The sequence below is a fragment of the Phycomyces blakesleeanus genome (assembly GCF_001638985.1).
Source record: "Phycomyces blakesleeanus NRRL 1555(-) unplaced genomic scaffold PHYBLscaffold_41, whole genome shotgun sequence".
Lineage (NCBI taxonomy): Eukaryota > Fungi > Mucoromycota > Mucoromycetes > Mucorales > Phycomycetaceae > Phycomyces > Phycomyces blakesleeanus.
The window spans coordinates 15,677-39,949 of record NW_017265190.1 but is presented as its reverse complement, the minus strand read 5'-3'; the positions used below and the strand labels follow the sequence as shown (position 1 = coordinate 39,949).

General features: G+C 34.9%; 8 protein-coding genes and 1 non-coding gene across 9 annotated transcripts; 4 read left to right on the top strand and 5 right to left on the bottom strand.

Annotated features, from left to right (window-relative positions):
• Positions 1–953: 953 nt before the first annotated feature.
• On the bottom strand, positions 954–1,842 carry PHYBLDRAFT_153039 (Homeodomain-like DNA binding domain-containing transcription factor; the record flags this gene model as incomplete). The annotated part of the gene is made up of 3 exons (XM_018433053.1): positions 954–1,334; positions 1,412–1,517; positions 1,598–1,842. The coding sequence occupies 3 exons, from the start codon at positions 1,840–1,842 to the stop codon at positions 954–956; spliced, it is 732 nt and encodes a 243-aa protein (XP_018283823.1).
• Positions 1,843–2,093: 251 nt separating this feature from the next.
• On the bottom strand, positions 2,094–6,690 carry PHYBLDRAFT_175745 (C2H2-type zinc finger transcription factor; the record flags this gene model as incomplete). Its single annotated transcript, XM_018437561.1, has 9 exons — positions 2,094–2,215; positions 3,520–3,805; positions 3,842–3,851; positions 3,918–4,538; positions 4,613–5,097; positions 5,159–5,231; positions 5,591–6,071; positions 6,147–6,398; positions 6,459–6,690. 9 exons carry the CDS (start codon positions 6,688–6,690, stop codon positions 2,094–2,096), a joined length of 2,562 nt encoding a protein of 853 aa, XP_018283822.1.
• A 1,437-nt stretch (positions 6,691–8,127) lies between these two features.
• Positions 8,128–10,597, top strand: PHYBLDRAFT_175744 (hypothetical protein; the record flags this gene model as incomplete). Its single annotated transcript, XM_018437560.1, has 10 exons — positions 8,128–8,299; positions 8,368–8,430; positions 8,467–8,864; positions 8,937–9,025; positions 9,101–9,154; positions 9,687–9,730; positions 9,802–9,807; positions 10,057–10,131; positions 10,233–10,261; positions 10,487–10,597. The coding sequence occupies 10 exons, from the start codon at positions 8,128–8,130 to the stop codon at positions 10,595–10,597; spliced, it is 1,041 nt and encodes a 346-aa protein (XP_018283821.1).
• PHYBLDRAFT_t292 lies at positions 10,575–10,648 on the top strand. The gene has a single exon. It is a non-coding gene; the product is annotated as a tRNA-Arg (tRNA).
• A 2,759-nt stretch (positions 10,649–13,407) lies between these two features.
• Positions 13,408–14,592, top strand: PHYBLDRAFT_153035 (hypothetical protein; the record flags this gene model as incomplete). The annotated part of the gene is made up of 1 exon (XM_018433052.1): positions 13,408–14,592. One exon carries the CDS (start codon positions 13,408–13,410, stop codon positions 14,590–14,592), a length of 1,185 nt encoding a protein of 394 aa, XP_018283820.1.
• A 154-nt stretch (positions 14,593–14,746) lies between these two features.
• On the bottom strand, positions 14,747–16,316 carry PHYBLDRAFT_153034 (hypothetical protein; the record flags this gene model as incomplete). Its single annotated transcript, XM_018433051.1, has 7 exons — positions 14,747–14,874; positions 15,016–15,166; positions 15,264–15,329; positions 15,962–16,006; positions 16,070–16,130; positions 16,201–16,238; positions 16,299–16,316. 7 exons carry the CDS (start codon positions 16,314–16,316, stop codon positions 14,747–14,749), a joined length of 507 nt encoding a protein of 168 aa, XP_018283819.1.
• A 539-nt stretch (positions 16,317–16,855) lies between these two features.
• Positions 16,856–18,166, top strand: PHYBLDRAFT_153033 (hypothetical protein; the record flags this gene model as incomplete). The annotated part of the gene is made up of 5 exons (XM_018433050.1): positions 16,856–17,281; positions 17,338–17,526; positions 17,584–17,647; positions 17,757–17,923; positions 17,996–18,166. The coding sequence occupies 5 exons, from the start codon at positions 16,856–16,858 to the stop codon at positions 18,164–18,166; spliced, it is 1,017 nt and encodes a 338-aa protein (XP_018283818.1).
• Positions 18,167–19,610: 1,444 nt separating this feature from the next.
• On the bottom strand, positions 19,611–20,150 carry PHYBLDRAFT_102100 (hypothetical protein; the record flags this gene model as incomplete). The annotated part of the gene is made up of 1 exon (XM_018427664.1): positions 19,611–20,150. A coding segment is annotated over one exon (540 nt), but the record flags the coding sequence as incomplete, so codon positions are not given.
• Positions 20,151–21,699: 1,549 nt separating this feature from the next.
• PHYBLDRAFT_175740 (hypothetical protein) lies at positions 21,700–22,505 on the bottom strand (the record flags this gene model as incomplete). The annotated part of the gene is made up of 3 exons (XM_018437559.1): positions 21,700–21,771; positions 21,868–22,140; positions 22,212–22,505. The coding sequence occupies 3 exons, from the start codon at positions 22,503–22,505 to the stop codon at positions 21,700–21,702; spliced, it is 639 nt and encodes a 212-aa protein (XP_018283816.1).
• Positions 22,506–24,273: the final 1,768 nt, after the last annotated feature.

The following is a 24,273-nucleotide window of genomic DNA, read 5'->3' as shown; positions in this document are numbered from 1 at the left end:
AAAGTAATAAATGACATTTAAGAGAGTACCCAATAAAAGTAATCGATTATATAATATACTTTATACAATAAAGAATGAAACGCTGTCCAATAGAAGAGCCAACAAAGGAGAATCAGAAAGCGGAGATCTGTAATATGTATTTAAACTCCAGGGGGGCAAAGTGGATATTTGGCAAAAAACCGCCACAAAGCCGCCTTGTCAAACCGCCATAAAGCAGCCATAAAACCCCACTTTTTTTTCCCGTAGTGATAACAAGTATATCAAAAGTGCTACCAAACCTTACTTGCTGAACCCCCCATCTACATATACTGTAGTGTTTGTAAGTCTCGCACATACAGTGCTAGATGACCTTAAAACCTAGTGGAAAAAATATCAACTATGATATATCACGTTATTCCAGTACCGTTTGCCCATATATAAACGTCAGTATTTTGCTACTTTTTCCAGTGAGCAAATCTACTCATTCATGCAAAGACAAAGTTCTTGCTAGAGAGGGGGTGATATGACAGTGTGGGACTAGGTCACATCTCGAACTATACTTTTCTATTATAGACATCACAATTATTCATTACTATTACAATCCAATATATCTTATCCCCATTTCTAAATACATCTGGCTTAGAGTGAAAGTGACTTACTTCCAACTCCGCTAAAATCAGAGAAGTACACCTTTGTTTTTCAAGGTTAAATAAGTTCTCAAAGACATGATCCTTAAAGACAAAAAATGAATGGAATATTTTGTAATATGTGTTACTTATTTATATTAAAAATTGATGGATGTTTAATAGTTAATAGCTCCTGCATACTTCTTCCTAACTAATATCATACAATCTTTAATGCTCAGACAAAACTTCACACAAGTACTTGCTGTGATTTCTGCCCTCTCCTCCAACAAAGTAACTTCCAGTTCTTTTAGTGTGGTAGGCTGGAGTCTTCTATCTGTAATCTTGTTATCAAGGTAGCTTCACATATTCTAAATTGAATTGAGATCTGGACTTTTGCAGGTCATGATAAGATAGCCACATTATTTCTTTTTTTTTCCACTGTTCTGCCAACTTGCTCTTATGTGGCTTGGCATTATCTTCTTGGAGAAGGTGGGTGGTGGTGTTCTTGTCTGAAAGGGCAGCAAGAAAAGAAAGATAGTTGTTCCTCAGTGTCTGAACAAACATTTCTTTTGTCATGTAGTCATCTAATATAACGAGTGGGCCAATACCTTCTGTCCAGATACATCTCCAAACTGATACTGAACCACCCAACCATTGCACTGCTGGTATCAGACAGTCACTGGCATATTTCTCATGCAGCTGACACCAGACATATTGCTGCCCACCTTTCTGAAAAAGGGTGAATCTGGACTTATCACTCCAAATTACTGATGTCCATTCATTATTCTAATTTTTTGCTCACTAACCCATTGCAAGCATGCCCTCTTATGTGCTTCATCTAGGTAAGGCTTGGCTACAGTAACACAAGAGCGAAGGTTCATATCATGCAGATATTTGCATACTGTTGTTTGACTGATTGAGATGTCATACATCTCTTTAACACTGCACATGATGGTAGCTAATATGTCGCGTCTATTTTTTTTGTGATAAACTTCAAATAACGAATTGCCCATGGTGATAGCTTCTTAGAGGTCTTAGGATGCTCCTTCTCAGCACACGTCTTCTTTGTCTCATATTTTTTAATTATACAATAAACAGTTAATTGGGATATGCCTTCTGCATCTGAAATCTCATAGGAGCTACGTCCTTCTTTATATCTTCCAAAAGTCATTCCTTTTTCCAAATCTGTTGTCTTGTAATATGAGTTGATAGTTTTAGCTTTATTGTTCTTTGGCATTGTGATTTGTTTTATTAGAGAGATTACAGAACTAAAATAAAATAAAAATAGAGGATGATTTTCTTCCATAGAAAGAAGTCATGTCGGAGTTGGAAGTAAGTCAATTTCACCCTAAGCTGGGTATATAATAGTCAGTTTGCTATCTAAGCCGTCAAGCCATTGGCATAGGCATAGATTAAGTTAACTCCCAAATATGTAAAATTATTGTAACTCCAATGTTTTGCTTCTCTTTAAAGCTATCCACTGAATATTTAACAGCTATCTAAGTCTTTAAAGCTGAACCTTATCCTCTGGATTCTTGAAAATATATTCATCTCGTATTTTTCAAATTCCATAGCATAAAATATAGAAGGAGGTCGTTGGCTAACATGTACTACAATGTCAATCAGAAATATAAATTAGTTCTTTGTAAAACTCATTATATTTGACTTGATATTAATTATTAATATAACACTTCAAACAGTGTAGTGTAAATAAGAACAATTGTCTTTTGCATTCTTGCTAAATTTTCTTTTATTTCACATATTTTACTCTTATATACAAGCTAGTATGACTTTTATCACTCTCAAAAACACTATCATAATTAGTAAAAGGATGTTAATCTTCAAAACTTAAACTTCTCCATATAAAAAAGACAAGTAGTCAACTGCGCAAAGGTTGTATGATATAACATTAAAGCCAAAGAAACAATATTATTGTGGTGGTTAAAGTTTTTAAGAAGTTGTAAAAGAAAGAATTCAAGATTTGAAATGAGAAACAAAGATTCGTGAGAACTTGTGTAGAGTTTATTTATTGAGAAAAATTTGGTATCAAAGTTTGATCAGGCTCCTATACTGAATTACTACTGCTATTTATATTATTTTGAATTAGGAAAATTATATGACTGGGGTCAGGTAATCAATCCTATCTGAGCCTTAATCAGAGCAACGTAATCTTGGGATAATTAATGTATGATTAATTATATAAATGTGTATAGTCCCAATGAAGTATTAACATCAAAAGTAAATGTGTTAATGAGTTATAATTATCACTACGGCAGGATGAATGGCAGTTGGGCCGAAAGTAGGCACATAACTGCCATTTTTTTGGTCGAAACCCAATAAAATCTCCGCTGTTTGTTGTAAGATGGTAATGTCATTCGTAGCAATTTAAAAAAGTAACATGAAAACACTTTTTTTGTTGCTGTACAATATTTTCAATACTGTAAAAAATGTTTGTAAGTTGTAATGACTACTTTGAGTATTGAAATATATGTTTTATTGAATATCAAAGATGTCAAAAATTATTAAGATTAATAATTTTTGGAATGTGTGAACGAAATGGTAACATAACTGCCATTTTTTTTATTTTTTAAACTATGTTCTTTTTTTTTAGATATTCTTTTTATCTTGATGAATTGGCAATTTGATTTTATTTAAATCGCGTAATGGCGTATAGAGCATATAGGGAATGAAGAGAAAAGCATAAGGTGTATAGAGAATAGAAAAAAAACCGGAGTATATAAAGAAGAAAAGAAAGATGGGGCATATAGAGATTAAAAAAAACATAAGAAATAGAGAAAATTAAAAAAAGAATATAAGATACAAGGATGATATAAAAAATATAAAAGATATAAGGATATAGAGCATATAGAAAAATAAGATAAAAATAAAAAGGATTACAGAATGGAAAGATTACCTTTAGTAATGCACATGTTGTTGTTAAAGATATAATAGGGCGCGATTACATAAAACTGGTTTCCATTTGGTGGGTATTGGACCAGACCAACCTGATGACAAATGTCATTTACACTTATAACTGCATAAGTCGGCTGCGTTTGGTGGCCTAGTTTACGGGTGCTTTGTGACCATTGTTTGACAATAGGTACTGATGAGTCATGGCCAGCCGCGTCATGTTCCTTCATGACCTCCATGAAAGCAAGAAAGTGTGGGGAGTCATTGAAATCTATATGCTGAAAGTAGAACTATACTGTACTGATGAGCCAGCTGTGAACAATTACATTACGGTTGCTAAAATAAATAAATAAATAGAATGTAAGCAACTTTTGATTGTATATCGAAAAATATTATACTTACTTTCTATAGGAGCAAGTAAACATCACGTAATGGTTGCCACACCTGGTCTCGTTTTTCTTTCTTCGGTACATGCATGAGGAATATACAGTCGAGTCCATCCACAGACGTGCAGCTACAACAACAACAGAGTCACCAAACTCGTGGCCAGTCAAGCCTGTTGTTCTCCGGTAGTATTTCAATAAAGCTTCCTTCACACTAGGGCCGCCTACACCTTCCACCAAATCATTGTTCAAATTAACAAACTGATGAAATGGCTCCCACAACTGCGCACCACTAGGATCATTAGGAAGGTCCATGTAGCTCTCTCTTCCATATGGCTTTGGCCGAATGAGGTTGATTTCATCACAGATGCTGATTGCTGTGCTGGTATAATTGTGAATTGCAAATCGCTCAACGAGAAAACTGGTGTTTCGGCCACCCTTTGATTTGGACTTTATCAATTTCGAGAAGACGCCAATTACTCTCTCCATTGAGCGAGTGGAGTAGCATTGCAGGGGGCCTTGCTGCTTGATGATATAGGGTATATGGACCAGGTAATGTTGCACTGGTCGGAAAACACTATGAGACAGAGTATTATTCTGGACTTGTTGGTATAAAAACGAGTGCCAGTGCTTGAAGTATCTATTATTAATATTTAAAAAATGGTAACAATCAGCTATTTGTAATGATAATATATGAGACGTATAATAACTTACGACTCCATCTCATCAAGCAATTCTGATGTCAACGTCCATTGCAAGGCAAGCGCGCAACCTTTCACGAGAGATAATAGAGCTGTTTTGACAGCCCTATTTGGTAAATAAGGCACGACCAAAGTGGGGACAAGGTATAAGAGAAAGTCAAGCCAGTCCACTGCGCAAGTACCATCAATCTTGGCAAATATGTTGTTGAAACTGCCTTGAAATGAGGTGGGTATATATTTTTGTGAGCTGGTGATACAGTTTCCAATTGTTACAAGGTCTGCTCTTGGTATATGAAAAGGGTATTCGGTGGTATTGAGGGTATTGTCTGGATGGGTATAATAAAATTTGGTTTCCTTTGTGAGGGTGACGGTAATCAGGTTATACACAAGCTTTCCAATCCCTCTTGCAATTAAATGAAGTTCATCTAATGCAAAAAATGATGATCCAGAGAAGGTTGAGAGTTGGGTATACATGCTCGGCTGGTATATGTTCTTCGACTATTACAAGCAGTTATTTAGTATGAAAAAAAGATGGCTAATTGAACATTTGTATACTTACAGGGTTGCCTACTTTGAAGTCTTCCAAAGGTCTTAACCGGGCGGCAATGTCATCAAAGTACATGCCATGCCGTCTGTTAGTAGGGCATTTGCCTTTGGTCTCACAAAAACGGCAACCAAATAAACTTGTATGGGAACCAATGTGGGCCATACCAGCTACAGCTGGAATATCGCCAAAAGCAAGCAGAAGATAGACCTTGGATCTGCAAAGCTCCACTCCATTGTGCTTGACAACCAAGCCATGTGCCTCAAGATCTCGCAATTCATTGATGATGGGTATAAGAAAGGAGTCCAAATGAGTTGGCTTCTTGGGGCCAGGCAAGATTGCCAGTTGCAAAAGGTATTTGTTGGTATATCTAAGTATTTTATTAGTAATTTTTTTTTTAAAAAAAATGTAATAATAATAATAAATAGTAATAAATTAATTAATTACCTGATGGATGGGTCTAGGTTGAATATTATGCAATGGATGATGGTATATGAGTTTTTGCCTTTCTTTTGATTGACAAACCCATCGGTATAAAGCCCAATGGCAATATCATCGGGATTGGAGAACAGGCCCTGCTGCACCAACTGCTTGTAATTGTCACCATCAAAAATGTCGGTTAGCTGACCAGCTACAGATTCCCGGTTTGCTCTGTAACAGAGGAGTTCTCTTGTGGCTGGATCTGCCAACATTTGAGAAAGCATATCCCCAACTGACATAAGTTTCATACTGGCGGCTGGTGTCTGACTTTGATCGGGATCAGTCTTGTATCGCAGTTTGCCGCAGTCAACACAAGATTCCTGGTCGTCATTAATGCCATACAATCGACAACCACTAGAGCAGACATCATACTCATGGCCCTTGACACTTGACTTTGACTTGAGCAAAGCATCAACAGTTTCGCCATGACTGATCTTAGCCCCAGGTTCTAAAAAAAACGATATCACTACATGTTAGTGATCTGGAATTAAAGTACAAGGTAACAGAAAATATAATATTTTACCCATCATTATATCGTCATGGTCTCGGATGACAGTGTTTATAAATTGAACAATGTCTCTATATGCTGCTCTAGCAATTCTATGCTGTAGCATCAATTGAGACAGATGAATACTCATCAACTCGGCCTTGGTAAAAGTATTTGTACTGATTTGGCTGCTGTCGTAAATGTGAGCTTCACCCTCACTGTCCTCAAAATTACATGTGCACTTATATGAAATAGTATTATCAAGCTCCATAGACTCCATAGTATATTCTGTAATACATTATTTAGTAATTGGAAAATAAATAATACAATTACAGCTCTTTTCATTACCTGAATTGCTAACAGATTCATCTTCATTACTAGTATCATTTTCGTCATGGTACATGTCAATATCATCCAGAATAGACTGGTCAATTTCAGTCATTGTTGCTGAATCTCCTCTGTGAATTCTCTTGTGGTTTTGCAGCTTCTGATAGTTATCAAAAAACAAGACACATTGATCACATTGGTATTGCTGTGTAGATATTCTATCTCTCTGCTGGCTGGCGTTGGAAGAAGACATATTGGTTGGGTTGGTACGTATGTAATATATAAAATAAAGCTGCGAAGAGGATTTTGGTGCTATTTGTTAAATGTAAAAGACATCTTTATATACTCTTTATTTTTTAACCAAAATGCTTGCGGCTCTTTTTCTTTTTCTCTCTCATAATGATGATATAGCAATGATTACAGTAATGACAATGCTAGGTGAAACACCTGTCAGTAAATAATTCCCGTGGTTGGAAAGATTCTTCTTCATTAATAATTATGATGTAAGTTAAAATACTTCTTGGTTGACAAGGGGGTACCATTAAAAGAGCACCGGTGAAACAGATATGTACTCTTTACTTGTGAGCGATTAGATATTCTTTGGGCTTTATAAAGAGGTATATGTATATTTAGGATAATTAATGACCAAATAATTTATGTTTTTTTTTTAAATAAATTATCAATTACTCTCTAATACCAAAGGCAAAGAAAAACAGCCTTCTAATAATTAACAGTTAAAAAAAAGTAGTACTGTCTAAACACATTGGCAGAAAAGACATATTTATATTATCTGTGTTGTACTAATAATATTTTTGAGATAGTGAATATATATTTAGCTAATAGCATTATTTTCTTGTTTATGTATAAAACTTAAAGAAATAGATATAGATAATGAGGGCTATAGTCTGATACTCTTTTACTGACATCATCAAGATAAGCACTACTGATCGAAAGGGGTGTTAATTGAAAGTGCCGATGTGAGTTAAAGCACACCTTTTTCAAAAATGTACGGTTTCAGTCAAAAATGCCCGTTGGTAAATAATAGTAATTACAGTTAAAATTATTTTTACCTTTGATGACAGCATCAATCAAAAGTTTTAGTCGATAATGATAATAAGTATGATATGAACTTGAGTATCATAACATTTACTTTAATGTTGATAAAAAGGGGCTAATTAACTATATGATATTCAGATGTTATATAGCTACTGTAGAGTATATTTAAAGTTATAATTTTAACTGGTACAGAGTTTTGTCATCGAGAACTTTAACCAAATTTCATGCTATATCTGCAATATGTATAGAGTTATATTATTATATCATATACTTTAAAACGTTTAATATGTAGACGGTGCAAAGTATGAACATTTATACATATAATATTGATTTAAAGTCTAATTCATTTTATCTTTATATTTCTTACAGTTTTGTTGTGTTGACACAAAAAGACTGTATCATGTTCACATGAGCTACTGCAGACAGGTGCAGACAGGTGCATACAAGTGCATAAGCATCCCTTCTTTTATATGTTTTGTTTGTACATCTGTCTGTATCTTTTTCATATAAATAGCTATCAATTGCTTGTAATAAATCGTTGCCTTTCTCAAACTCAAATCGCTCTTATTCTACTTGTCTAAACTATCACCTTTTCTTTTCAACTCACTGCTTATAGCTAAAAAAAAACTTAAACATGTCCAATATTAACACAACTCTCCTCAACTCAATTCAAAAGATTGAGGTTGATCTTGCTGAAATCAAGCAAACATTGCGCAAGCTTCAAAGGCAATTCAGCAATCAATTTGCACCAGCAGTCAGTGCGGAAGATCTAACTACAATGCAACAAAGCATTATTGAGCAGAGTTGTAAGTCATATATATTCTGTGCTTAGATGTTTATTTACTTTATTAATATTGTCATACATTTTTTGTAGCTCTTGAGCGCATTGCCGAGTCTGTGAAAAGAGCCCAGCTCACAGAGTACCCTGATCAGCTCGGTAAGTGAGTAATCAATACTGGTGGCGAGTTCAAAGGAAAAAACGAAGCGCAAAAATACAATCTGTTGCTTCAGATTCTTCACGAGCAGGACTGGAAGGCGCGCTGCAAAGAAGTTCCACAAGGGCAGCCTTTGCCCCCATTAGTCCCTCTTTCAGACCATGATTTGACAGTAAAAAGACTGCATCTCAAAACATTAGGCCGTACGGTAAAGCATGATATCATTGACAAAGACTATCCTGCGGCCTCAAAAGAATGGAAGAATATCCCAGAGAAAAACAGGGAATACTACATGATGCATTTGGAGAGGTTGGTGAAGAATGGTGGATTGCACATCCACCAATGTAAAAGAATGTGGTGTGCAAGAAGCCTTCTTCAGAAAAGCTTCAAGAGCGACAACCAGACGCACAAGAGAAGAATGGCAGAGAAGAACAAAGTAAGTTTATCAATTAACAAATCTATATATTGTAAACTTTAATTAACATCGTTTCCTTTTATTATGCTATAGACACAGCGAGACATAAGTGATTCTTCGCTTTCTTCTCCTGATATGTCAGAAACTGGTGATGTTGAGTCGCCCATAATGGCAGATGTGCTGTAAGTTACCATTATTGCTTTTTCTCATGCGCTGTTAATATAAAACTAATATAAACTTCTTACTCTTTTATGTAGGTCTCCTCCACCCACAGCAAGTGTTGAGCCTGCTCGCAAGAGAAGCCGAAGATCGTAGTTTGGCTGCTGTGATTGGCCGAGTTTGATTTTTTTAGTCTGTCTTTAGTGCATTTTTTTTCTTATCTCGTCATTTTTCTTTTTATGTTTTTTATTCCTTTTTTCTTTTATATAAAAAATTTATTGACCTCTTTCATATGATTGCTAATGTTGTGATTACAAGAATTTGAAGCTAATGTATAGCATCTACAATTCCGCTATATTCAAATATAAAAGGAAATAGTATATAGCTTTTTTTTTGAGAAAAAAATTAATAGTAATATTTTTGTACTGATATATTATACTTGGGAGTCGTTCTATTATATGTAAGTATATTGAGTAGAATAAACACGTTGAGCTTTCTAACAAGATGCTCATTTCGGTTGTATAAATCAGATTCGAATTAGCTTCATGTTACATGACTTGAATCTTTGCTCAAGTTTTTCTTCTTCTACGATAACAACTTTCTATAGTGCTTATGTTTTATTGCTTTTCTTATATATAGATCTTAAATATTAATACATTCTTTAATATATATATATATTCTTAGAGTAAATGCTTATTTTACTGAACAAGTAAGCATATTATATAAAGGTAAGCATTATAATAATATTATATCTATTTATTTATTTTAAGTTTTTTCTCTAATATTAGTATATTTGTAGAACTCGGTAAAAAATAATAAGTGCTATCTAAGATATATTAGAATACCCAAAGTATATGAAATACAATTTGAATAGTAGTGTTTTACTGCATACATTTTGCAGTAGCTAAACAGAACTATTTTTTATTGTGAGTGGTCAATGGAATTGTTTTTTCATTATTACTATTATTATTATCATTTTCATTTAATAAAACATGCATTAAAATAAAGATTCAATTCAATTAAACCCGATTCAATATTGTATAATAAAAAACAGACCATTCTGTTAAAGCTGCAAAGGAAAAACAAGAGGTTGTGCTAGAATTGAAAGCAATAGAACAAAAGAAAGAATGTAATAGAGGAAAGGAAGGACGCTTGATTTTTTTTTTGAAAAATGGTAACAGTGCTTGTTTTGGCTTTTTACATAATAAATAACTGCCATTTTTTACATAGTAAAAAATGGTAGTTATGTTACCAAAGTGGTAACATGTTACCATTTTCTCTGCCGTAGTGGTTCAGTTAAATATAGTGAGAAAATAAGATATAATGTGTGGTTGCCTGAAGTTATTGTTGACAGGATGATGCTTTTTCATTGTACTTATTAGTGTTTTGCTCTACGAATAAAAAAATTGCTTTCTATCCAGCCTCGGCCGCCATCAGAAAATAATAAAAAATAATAGAATATAATTTTTTTTAGAATTACAAAGAATTCTGCAACATCACCGCACTGCCAGACAACCGAAATTGTGTTAATTTTTGTTGATTTTACAATACTTATGTGCCAACATGAGAGTAGCCCCCGTGGCGTAATTGGATAACGCTTCAGACTTCTAATCTGAGGATTGCGGGTTCGACCCCCGTCGGGGGTGCAAGTACTACTGGCATCAACTTTTAGGCTTTTTAATTATGATGCTGTCGGACAGTATTTTGATGAATCTGTCAGAGTCACCACACAAATCTGGAACAGCAAAAATAGGGACAAAATTTTTATTTGTCTGCCAAATTAAAGGGACACTTTCGTCCAATTTACACTGTTTTCCAGTTTTCCAGATTTGAAAAACCAGTTCCCTATAGTGCAATCATGTGACTTTTTACAGCCATCAAGCTTTTGATCTCTGTAAACTAACCCATTTTAGTGATACAATAATTAATACCAAGTTATGTGTAAAATTCCAAACCTCTACCCTATTTTTATTAAAGCTTAACAATACAATTAAATATGTTTAAAATGAATAAGAGCACTAGAGCCAAAAGAAATAAAAGAAGATCACCAGGATCCCAATTAGTTTGTTTAGGACCTTCTACCTATACACCTTTGAGATTGAGCTATATAGAATGTGTTCCCTATCTATTGAAAGATAATCCAAAGATTGGTTATCTCTCACTGGAGAAATGACCCTGAATACCCTTATGTGAAGGTTCATGGTTACATGTGGATATTTAGAGCAATTTTTCATCTCAGCATGTTTTTTGGTGTACATGTTCATAAAGTCATGTTGTAATTTTCTATTGGCTCGGATATAATAACCATCCAAGTTATTTTATTATTATTATTATTATTATAAAGTTTGAACAAATAAAGTAAATGTAACACTTGTTTCCCTTTTATCTTAACATTTATAACAAAATAAACACCATGTCCTCTACTTCTGAACTTTATAATAAGAAGTGCTATTGCACAAAATGCAGCGATAATCAACAAGGCTACAGCTTTGTTTCTACACGAACCCTCCAGCATCACAATAAAAGAGCAAGATATGAAGACATGGAAAGAAGTGAAAGAAGTATGTTTTGTTTTTCATTTTCATTTTCATTTTGGTTATTTTATATAATGTTTTATTTCAATAGATGTATCTGTTCAAAGAAATCTCATGGATATTGATTTTGAAAGTAAGAAACGTTAATTGTGATAAAAAGAGAAGTAAACTAAAAATTGAATTCTATATGTAGCTACATCAAACCAACAAACCAGACCCATAGAAGCAATGGACGGTCAGACCAACTCGCCTGTTTGGGAAGGAGCCCCAATTTCTGACGATGAGGTTGCTTTTAGCAATGAGTCGAACGGCAAAAGCAGTGATGGTGATGAAAATGACAATGACGAAGAAAGCAATGGCGGTGAAGAAAGTGAAGACAATGAAGAGAATATTGTTGAGATTGAAGTCGAAGAATTCGATACTGAAGGTCAGTCCGTGTTAATTAACTAATAAAAAAAGACCCAAAAAAAATTCAAGGAAAAGAACCAAAAAAGAAAAATCTGAAAAAAGGGGGGGTGTTAATTTTTTTTGTTTTTTTTTACAATAGATCCTTTTGCCACCCCAAATATGCCTGAAAATCCGGTACACAGGTTCATTGCTACTTTTGTGGTAATGTTTGCTTCCCGCTATGTGGTCAATAAGGGCGCTGTTGTCTTGATCGAATTCATCAACAAGCTCTTGTCAATTTACAAGCAGGATTTCCAATTGCCTGTGAGTCTTTCTGGTCTCCAAAGCATGACAGGATTCTCAGCCATGACAAAAGGGATTAAGAGATTTGTCGTTTGTCAGGATTGCCACAAGGTATATGAGGAAAGTGTACCTGCTCCTTTGAATTGTGATTTCGTAAAGCTTGGTGCACATACTGCCTGTAATTGCAAATTAATGGTCCAATCATTGTCTGGTGGTTTGGTCGCAAAGAAGTCTTATGTATATCAGTCTCTCACACGTGCTCTTAAAATTCTTTTCCTCTGTCCCGATTTCGAGCAAAAGATCATGCACTGGAACCAAGAATTCAAGATCACTGATACATTGTGTGATGTTTACGATGGTGAAGCCTGGACTGATTTGAAGGACAATGACAATGAAATTTTTGTTGAGCATCCTCGTTCATTGATGCTGACATTAAACATCGACTGGTTCCAGCCTTTCGATGGTACTAGCTATTCCTGCGGTGCTATCTACCTGGTGATTAACAACCTGCCTAGAAGTGAGCGGTTTAAAGCAGAAAATACAATCCTTGTTGGCCTCATGCCCGGACCAAAAGAGCCAAAATCAGAAGAGATCAATCATTATCTCAAGCCATTAGCCAACGAAATGATACAGCTCTATCTTGGAATACAGATACCCACCTACCAGCAAACAGACGGTGCAACAGTTCGTGCAGCCTTATTGATGGTTGCATGCGATATATCTGCTGCCAGAAAGACTAGTGGGTTCACCGCGCACAACAGCACATGCGCCTGTTACAAATGTGACAATCAATTTTCTTGTCTACCAGGCACTTCTTCTGTTGATTTCTGTGGATTTGATTGTGACCAGTGGCGCCATCAAAGTGATAGAGCAAACCGTGTGCATGCTGAGGAGTGGAATAGTGCGAGTACACCCTCAGAAAGGCAGCAGCTGGAGGTCGAATATGATGTTCAATGGTCGCAGTTGTATCGCCTTGGATACTTTGATCTAGTACGTGGAACGATCATTGATCCCATGCATAATCTTTTTCTGGGAACACCAAAGAGAATGATTGAAACATGGACAAAAATGAAAAAATGAAAAACAATGATCTGCTTGCAATGCAGACAGTTGCAGCAACGATGATATTGCCCAGCTACTATACCAAGCTGAAAACGAAGATAGGAAAGGGCTTTTCCCACATGAAAGCAGATGAGTGGAAGTCTTGGGTATTGGTGTACTCTCCCGTGCTTCTAAAACCAGTTCTTCCATCTAATATGTTCAATGGCTGGATGCACTATGTAAAAGCATGCCGTATACTTGTAAAGCCGTCAATCAGTTTCATCGAAATAGACCAAGCACACAGATATCTACAAGAATTCTGTCAATCTTGTGAAGATACATATGAACCAAAAGTCCTCACCTGCAACATGCATCTGCACCTCCATCTTCATGACACAATTCGTGATTTTGGACCCGTGTATGGCTATTGGCTCTTTGGTTTTGAGAGATACAATAGTTTGTTAAAGAATAACAAGACAAACAGAAAAGACGGGTTTGAAACAACCTATATGACAAAATTCACTGCAGACGCATACAAAGCTGATTACGTACGAAATACGTTATCATGTCCAAGCCTCATTCCATTCCTTTCTCTTTTCGAAAAACTTACCTCTACGACCGCACCTATAACGACCTATGCCACTTATGCTCCAACCAACCAACAACCTTTCCGACTGCAACAATTTGTAGACTCATCCTTAAGTCGAGCAGCACCTATCAAAGGCAATGAACCACTCCCCCCATCCACCTTTCCTTTACAGTCCTTAAAAGAATCAACAATGAGTGATATTGATTATCCTCAATTGTTAGATTATTATAAAATCGCCTATGCCATGCCCAATCTCATTTCTTACCACGATGCCAGATTGTCACAATATTTTGTAAATAACCGAATCACAAAATTGAAATCAATTGATCTCCTTGGCCAAACATATATTGGGAACAACAGTTCTGGTAAGCGCGGGTCACTCGTTCAAGCTTTCTTCCGTAGCAGCAATGGCCGAACTTCAAGCCTATATACCGGACAAATTCAGTATCTTTTTATACATTCATTTACTCTGCCTCCTCATCCAAACCACCGAGCATCAACATTACATCAAGACCAGCATGTTTTTGCATACATCCGATGGTATAATTTGACAAATGACAATGAACACAGAAATGAAGGTATTGCAATCTGCTTGCCAGAATTCTCTGCTGATAATTATCACAGCATCTTGCCTGTACATCACATACACTTAGAGGTTGCAACTGCTGTAGATGTAACTGATATGAACGAAGAAAGAATGCTGGTCATTCCTATGCCAAAAAAATACTATGCTTGAAGCCTTTATGAATAAATATACATTATGATTTTTTTATGAGAATAATTAAATAAAAAACAAAGAACAAGTAATGCCTCTTTATGCATTTTTTTGGTTATTTAAAGTATAGGACGTTATGAATGAAGAAAAAAAGAACAAAAAATATAAACTTTATTTAGGGTTCGTTTCTAAGAGCCCACTGAGGAAACTGTGACGCAATTACATCAGGGACTGGTCCTTCAACGGTTTCGCCAAAAGCACATGACAGCAATTGATGGCTACTTAAGCCTAAATCAGCTACCACTTTGTTGTCAACAAGTGTGATGAAGTGGTTGTATTATATTAAAGACATTAATATTTTATTCAGTATAATACAATATAATATATTAACTAAATTAAATATTTCAACTTTCAAAAAACTAAGTACCTCATCACTTCTCCAACCTGGACGACGAAGACAAAGCCCACTATAAGAAACATGAGGCGAAGTGCCATCGTCTGACTCACCAACAGACATAGCCTCTTCTATAATGAGACCAGAGCAATCTCTTTTCATCTCGTCATCAATAGCAGTCTTCACTGGGGAATTAGATTTCTACACATATGCGATAGTATGGGAAATTCTGAGTGACAGAATAATTAAATTCTGGAATTTGGCATTTATAGATTCCATTCGCAATATGTTATGTTACCTGTGAGTTGTCCATATAACTTCTGAACTTATAATGATCCATATAGAGATGTAAGGTTCTTTTAAACTATTTAATCGCAGAGAGAATAATCAAATTATGGCATCTTTTTTTTTTGGATGTTACATTAAATTAAACTTGATTTGAAACAGAGATTCCAATAAAAAATCTATTTTTGATAGAAAACTGTCTACTGAAATAGTAGAATTCTATTGGATTACTTTACAGAGAAAACTGTCTACTGAAATAATGATATTCTATTGGATCATTTAACAGAAGAAACAGGATTTATGTATACTGTCTTCCGAATCTAAACACTTTTATTGGACAATTATGCACGGCTAAACTATAGGATTCACACATGCCATGCTACTGCAATACTTCTTGCACTTCATTTCAAATATTTTTATAGGGATTGTTTTGGAAAAATTGTTTTTATTAAAAAAAAAAAGCTTCTTGCTTATAATATGTACGGCTTGACAATATATAGTCTAATCTAATATATAAGCTACTACATAATTAATATAATAACAAACCCTTTCATATATTATAATATATAAATACTTCCAATACGATAGAATCCTAAAAAGAAACGCGTGTTTACAGTATTTCACTAGTAAGAGAAGGCTAAAAAATTATTCAATTATATTAGATTATATAAATATTTATTTTTCTTTAATTTAAATAATATGGTTACTTACCAGTACTTTCGTCAGAACCAGGCATAGTGCACATTGACTGTTGTTCTGAAAGGTTTAATAAAACGCATTAGTAAAGATCATGGAATAAAGTTTGGCTTTATTACTTACCAAAGAAAACCGGTTTTCAAAGACAAGCCATTCAATCAGGTACATAGAAATGTTGGCAGTACTAACAGAGATAGAAAATAAACAAAATTAGATATAAGAATAAAACAAATAAATACATTATTCAGACTTACCAGATAAATTTCTGCTGTTGGTATGTCTTTATGATGAGCTGAGGAGAGAAAAAGAAAATAATTAATAAAGAAGCACATACACAATAACCGCGTTTTACCTTTTTGTTCTTGTCCATTAATCAACATGGCAAAGACTTGTAATACTATCAGCAACCATAATAATAATAAAAGAAAAAACATTAAGAATAAATATAACAGTAGAATAATAAAAACAAATTGCTTACCAGGGTGTGAACTCAAATACATCAACCAGAATAAAAGTAAATAAAGCAGAAAAGAAACAGGAAAAAAAGAAATAAGAAAAAAATAAAGAAAAAAAAGAAAAAAAAGTGGGCTTTCAAACAGAAGGCAGTTTAGATGAGAATTGACTCTAGTAAAATACAATAGTAATAAAATGAATAGTCCGAAATTATATTGTAACACTAAGTTCTATGTTGAATATTAAAGAAGTTATTCAAGGTTATAAAGGATTTTATAGAAAATAATATATAATCCCTTCCTTTTCTCAGCTATTTCATAAATCTACTTTATATTAACTTATTTTGTATGTATATCTTTGATTAAACAAAAATAAATATATTTCAACCTATACATTTATTTTATTTTAATAATTTATTAATGTATAAAACTTTAATAAAAATACAATAAAGAAAAAATGCCTTCCAATAGCAGCAGAAAAACAGACTGTAAAGGAAAAGGAAAAGCATCTGCAAGTATATTTACCTCTGCAAACTGTGTTTTGGCTGGCCGTGTTGGACCTCGAGAAATTGCCCCCAGTTTCTCATCCGCAACTATCCAAGATCAGCAATACGCGGAAATTGTTGAAATGTTTAACAAAGTAAACAACAACATCAACAGTGTCAAGGATGACATTGCTGCTGTCAATAGCAACATGGCAGCCTTTAAAAACAGGATGGGCGTTGTTGTTGACACGTCTGGAAAGACACATACGGCATTTGCAGACTTTGCAACTGCCTATGCCAACGATCAGACTCGTATGGCTAGTCTAGGACCATCTCTGATGCCATCCTATGTCCCCCAGACCTCACTCAGTGATGCCAAGGTTTCTGTCATTATCTCGGTAATTAATATTAATATATGTTAGTATCAACAACTTAATAAACAACCTGTATTTAGGAAATCTTCGCAGAAAAGTTGTGGGACTGGAAGTTCGAGTCTGACAACCCTGCTCTTGTTGCTGAGAACGAGAGTAAGAAGAAGTGGAACTTGAATGAGAAGATTAACCACCGCGATAACATAGCTGTTATCAACTACTTGAAGAGCTACATTAGCGCCCAGACTCGTCTAGCTGGTACTCACCCACAGGTGATAAGTGATAAAATAAAGAACAGGTACAAGCACAGTCATTGTACTTTTCACGAGTCTTCTGAGCAGAAGGCCAAGAAAAACAGCAAGGGGAGAGCAAACAGTCGTACTCTTCAGGCTTGTATATACTATATAAAAAATTAATTGGTATATTACTATTTTCTCAAGCTACAATCTATATAACCAGATGTCTATCTGACGCAAGTCGACATACATGGACAACTGGGTAGCCATTGATGCTGCAATGGGATATAAGACTGGAAACCCTGTTGAGAAGGCCTATCTCAAACTCTTTCAGAAGGATGCCATGTCTGATGGTGAGTCGGATATTGAGATTGTGGACAATCTTCCACGACGGTGTTTGCATGTGGCTCGCCCCACTTGGAGAAGTGAAGAGGTAAATAATATTTAGAATAAATAAATAAGTTTTATAACAAGAAAAATAAAGAACTAATAAAAATAAATACAGTTCAACAGATTATTGACAATGGTTGACGACATTGATCGTACCCATCACATGTTAAATGCGGGCGTGGGAACAAAGCCAAGAATGAACAGATATCCAGCAACATTGTTGCCTTGCTCTGTTCCTGCCACTCTGTCCCAGTCATTGCCTTGTTGGGCAATCAACGATGAATAAACATTTTCTTTTTTACTATGTTCTGTTGTAGGGCCAAATAGTAATAATTGAAATTGAATTGATTAAAGGAAATAATAATAGAGGATAAATATATAAGTAAGTGTGTGTATGAGAATTAATAGTAAATTTTTTTTGGTAAAGGAATCGCGAGTTTTTTGTTGACGTTTTTTGTAGTTTTATAATCTACTATTGCAACTGTTAGGAGAATCCGATGTACTGGCAGGATGCTTTGAAAATCTTGCTTGTAGAATTCATCCTGTAACAACTCAACTCCTTCTAATTCTCTTGTTTTGTCCGAAGTGGATTTGAACCATTTGACAAATGCAAATACATGCTGACTACTATGGGGATTTCTGTATGTTAGAGAAGAAACAGTTGGCCTAAAATTGTGAACAAAAAGGTACTGAATCTCTCCAACATACGCATGTTCCAACCCAGTTCGTTCAGTGAAATATGCTTGTATATATGATCCGCGGCCATTTGTGCCAATGCACCCTTTGTAGCTTTGCTCAAGAAGATCAACGGACTTCACCATTTCGATCCAGTCATTGACGAAAGGTGAGTCATCAATTACATCTTTGCAACCTGAGATCTGTGTATTCTTGTATGCAGCTTGATAGTATCCTACAAGACAATCATATTCATGTTTTGGCATAAATGATAATGGTCTTGTTTTCAATGGCAAGGCGGATAGTGGCAGGGGCTCATTTCCACGAATTATCATTGAAAGATTCTGTGAAGCTTCAAGATATTCAGAAATTGAGAAAGAGTGAGAGAGGTAGGTGTTGGTGTTGGTGTTGGTGTTAGTGTTGGTGTTGGTGTTGTTGTTGTTGGTGGTGAACTTATCGAAAATTTCAAAACATGCAAGTGCATGCATAGGTTTCAGAAGTTGACGCACAAAATCTCCCTTCCACGACTCTTCAATAAACTGTCTCATAAATGTCGATTCGAACCCGTTTCTTCAATTGGTCTTGATATTTTTCAGGACACTATTGTACCTTTCAAAGCTGAAAAGCCAATAGCCATAGACGGGCCCAAAGTCAATCATTGTTTGGCGTAAGTGCAGATGCAGGTGCATGTTGGGAGAGAGAAGGTCCAGGTCGTACAATGTCTCACACCCTTTACAGAATTCTTCTAAGCATTTGTGTCCTTTCTCAATGTCTTCTTCAGAAACACTAGGCTTGGTGAAGTATCTGCATGCGTTAACAAACTCTATCCAGTTATTGAACTCTGGCAACGGCAACACATCCCTTAGAACCACAGGAGAGTACACAAGGCACCAAGACTTCCACTCATCAGCCTTCATATAGGGAAATCCCTTGGCAATCTTTGTCCCAAGTGACGTGTAATTGGGCAGCAACACTACCTTCTCAACAGCCTTTTGCATGGCAACGAGTTTTTTATCATCGATTAATCCATCCGCAACCCATCTCTCCAGCATTCTTTTGGCAGTGCCTAAGAAAAGATTGTGCATGGGATCAATGATCGTGCAGCGGACAATGTCAAAGTACTGAAGACGATGCAGTTCGGACCAGCAAACACCATGTGCAACTTCAAGACGCTGTCTCTCAGTTGGTTTGGTTGCATTTCTCCAGATCTCTGCATCCTTACGATTGGCATTCTTAGTGCGAAGGAGCCACTTTGAGAAATCAAATCCAGAATAATCAACGGAACTCGTTCCAGCCAACCTCGAAAATTGACGCTTACACTTGTGGCATGCATTTGTACTTGTATGGGATGTGAACCCACATACTTTCCTTGCAGCAGGTATATCACAGGCAACCATGAGAAGGGCTGCTCGGATAGAAGTACTATTTGGACATTGGTGAGTCTTAATCTTAATACCTTTGTACAGCTCCATCAACTCATCCACAAGCAGTTTCAGATAGTTATTTATGTCAGAAGTGCTTGCTTCTTTAGGCCCTGGCATTAACCCAACAAGAATCACGTTCTCCTTCTTGAACTGCTCACTGCATGGAAGATTATTGATTGCAAGATATATGGCACCACAGGAGTAGGTAACATCATCGAATGGCTGAAACCAGTCAATGTTCAGCGTGAGCATGAGTGATCGCTCGGTATCAACAAAAGGTATACCATCTACGTCTACTATCTCATTCCACATCGCACCATCGTACACGTCAAACAAAGTGCTATCCATTTTTGGGCCGCGGTTCCATGAGTTGATGTTGTTTTCAAAATCCGGGCGTTGAAAGAACGTCTTTAGGGCTTTCTTGACGGAGTGGAATACATATGTCTTTTTGGGTGCTTTTGACCCAGGACCAGACTTAAACAAGCTGTTGCCACACAAGGAGGTTTTACCAAAATTGGGTGATGTACAACACAAAGGGGCGGCTTCATTATCATATATGGCATGGCATTCGCTACATGCAACATACTTCTTGACACCACTTGTCAATGCTTCAAATCCGGCCAAACGTTTGAGGCCAGCAACACTCACTGGAAGGCGGAATGGGTCAAACAAAAACTGCAGTATCTTGTTGATTATGGCAATCAGGATTACAGCTCCTTCATCCACAACGTATAGCGAGACAAAAAGAGCAACCGAAATAACAATGAATCGGTGAATCAAATTCAATTCCGAGATTGATTCCAATGAAGAATCTTTAATTTGATTTTTTTTAAAGAACGTTGATTAACTCTCTATTTTCTAGAATATAATATTATCTAAAGCTGTGTACCTACCTTCATCATTGTCCATCTCAACATCGGATTCATCTTCATATTCTTCTTTGTAAGTGTCACTTGTATACTGGACATTATCTTCAGGGCCAAACACGCAATCCGTTTCAGAGAAAGGTTGGTTTCTTGTCCGTATATCCAAAATGTCATTTGTGTCATTTAGGTCTACAAAAGCGGAATGTTAGACCCAAATAAATCAATGTAATAAAACAAGTTTTCTTACTTCTAAGCTCAGAATTCATTTCAACATCTTCCTGTTCAAATTCAAAACTATCTTCCTCTTGATTTACAGGCTCAGAAACAGCACTACTAATTGTATCGCATGTGTCTTCATGGGCTACACATTTATTATTATTAGTGTTAATATTATTATTATTATTATTATTATATAAAATAATAAAAAAGGAAATGATATAAAATAAAATAAAATAAAGTAAAGTAAAGCAAATGTATTAACCGTACGCGTTTGAACATGTGTAATATCATGATTATCTTTTTCTTGATGACGTTTAAATGTTTTAACAGATACACGATCGAATTCTAGTGTCTTGCTTTTACAGATAGAGCAGCAACACTCTTTTCTAACAGTTGGTTTACGAATAGGAGCCATTTTAAAATGAAAAGAAAGGTTTACAATAGTATTTAATAGTAAAGAAAGAGACTTCAAAGAAAACACACTTTTATTTTATTTGAGTTTGATGTTGCATTCTAATGCTACACAGCTGCCAGTAGCCAATAGAGTAGCTTAAAATACTATTCAAATACTTTACTCACAAAAGTGAGCTGAACTACAATTTTACCTATTCTGTCTATCAGAACTTAGGTATACTTTACATATGCGAAATTGATCTGTTTTTGCAGTGCTTGTTAGACTGGTACGCTGTTTTGCGACGTTTCAAGTGCTGTTGAAAATATTAAATTAGTTTTCTTTTTTTGCTTTAAATTAATGACTTAGATAAGAATTATTCAAATAATAAATTTAATAAAGTATAACTTACCTCCTTTTCGCGGCTACTCCTTCTGTTGCGAGCATTGTCTGACTTCTTTTTAGCCTGAGACTTATTAGCTGCACGCTTTCTGCTAGTGAAGTTCGTGTAGACAAAGTCACAAACATCACTTTTTCTCAGTCCTGCTCCTACTAAATTTCTTTCCAAGTAGGCAACGAGGTTTTCTGTCAGCTCAGTGTTTGGCGACTGGTTGAAGTTGACAGCCGTGTTCCACCTTGGCTTGCCATTGTTGGCTTGAATTTCAGCCAAATGATTTGACTTGAACTTAGGGTCTCACAAATGCTCCCGAAGAAGTCTCTATTGAATCTTGGTAAGTTATTAAAGATATAACTTACTATATGTATGATACATACATAGGCTTTTGTTTTGTTGACTGATTTTGCATCAGAAGCCATGGTGGGAGAACCAGCTACATTCATTTCCATGCTCACAGGAGCAACAGCATGCACTAAAGCCATCGGCTGACTCTGCAAAACAGCAGACACAGGAGTGTTTGAAGTTTTTGCTTTGATATCAGCAACGTCTTTCATGACAGTGGTCATGTCACGATGCAAGATGGCAAGAGAGTTTGTCATCTCTCTCTCAGCAGGAGTGCGTCGAGTGAGATAGCTTTCATTTTGGTTAGACATATTCTATTAATTTAAAAAATATAAGTTCAAATATGTATTAACTGTTAATGCTTTTATATTCTTTGAATAAATTTCTATTATACACTACAATTATATTTATTATCAAACATACCAAAATAAAAGACAGAAAAAGATGGGAAGATAGAGAGAGAAAGTATGAGTATAAGTAAGAATAATTGTAAGAGTGCATGAGCAAGGGTGAGTAAGATTGTAGCAAAAACGTATATTTATATTTCCAAAAAAAAGGATGTCTAGTCTTGATTGATCTTGGTTAAAAGAATATATCTAAAGTAACTTCTTGTACACACACTGTGTAAATTGATACAAAGATTGCTTTTAGATACTACATCATTATATCTATTATGCTTTTTGGATATTTTTTTTGAGTTTCATTTTTTTTAATTACCTATTTTGTTTTTTTTGTATTTTATTTACTTATTTTTTTTATTTTTCCATATTTTTCCATATTTTTCCTTACCGACCATTTTCTTTTCTTTTCTTTCTCTTTCTGATTTTTGTTATAACTGTGAATTTTACTGGTAAGATACATTCTTCTTAAAAATACTTCTGTACAGACAACAACAAGATTAACACATTCTGTTGTCATAGATACATATATACTCTCTTAGTGTTTTACTATATTCGCAAACTTTTTTGGTAACATATCTTCTTTTTTTTTAAAGCAATTCTTTTCATCAAATGTAACTAAATAATAATTATTATTTCAGTTGTCATAGATACTAGCGTGTTTTTTCCTTCTGATGTATTCTCTTTACAATGGCCATCCGGATTAGTCCAGGTTAGTAACTATACTTCATGTCATCATCATATAAAATTATTCTGACTTTTCTCCTTCTTTTTTATAGACAATATTGCCAAAAATATTCTCTACAATTAAACAAGACCATCAACACGGTAATATTTTATTTTTTATTTACTTTTAATATTTATCTGACAGAATATAATTTTTATTACAGATGAATGTTCATCTGCCAAACACGCAATGAATCAAGAACCTCTATCTCTTGGCACCATCATTGACATGTTAAGACTTCTTCTTTTATTCTCTTAATATGTATGATAGTATTATTTATACTGTATATTAATATATGTTTTTTACTAAAGGTTATATCAACTCTTGACAAGTACTATCTAGGTCTACAAATAAATTGACTTTCTTTGGGTACGTTCATTACATATTCTGTCACCCAATTCACTCAAACTAACTTCTCTATATTATTTTCATTGTTAAAGAAATTATACTTGACGCCATGCCTCGAACTCTCAAAGTTTTATTTTTATCTTCTTCAGTCATTATATTATATGTATCCTCAAATTAATATATCACTCACAACATGTAAATATTTAAATACACATCTAACTTCTCTTCTATTATGTTAAATAGTATCTGTGCCAAAGATAACTACTGAATATGAGGGTTTACAAACATTATATATAAAGCACTGCTTGATTTGAGTCATATGAAGGATACCGGTGAAGACGGCCTGAGGCATATAATATTATTCCAATACTATCAACCTAGAATCATTCTATTTTTTCTAATAAATACAAAAATAAACTATAATTCAAACCAATAATAATTGAATATCAAGTAATTGGGGGAGCAGATAATCTATGACCTCATAATAAAGAGTGTTAATGATTGGCTTATAGCAATAAAATGTCTATGGTTCTAACTATTCACCCAGGGATAGTTCAACAATACACATGCAACGTAGTCCCTGATTATTAACCTTTAACATGGAAA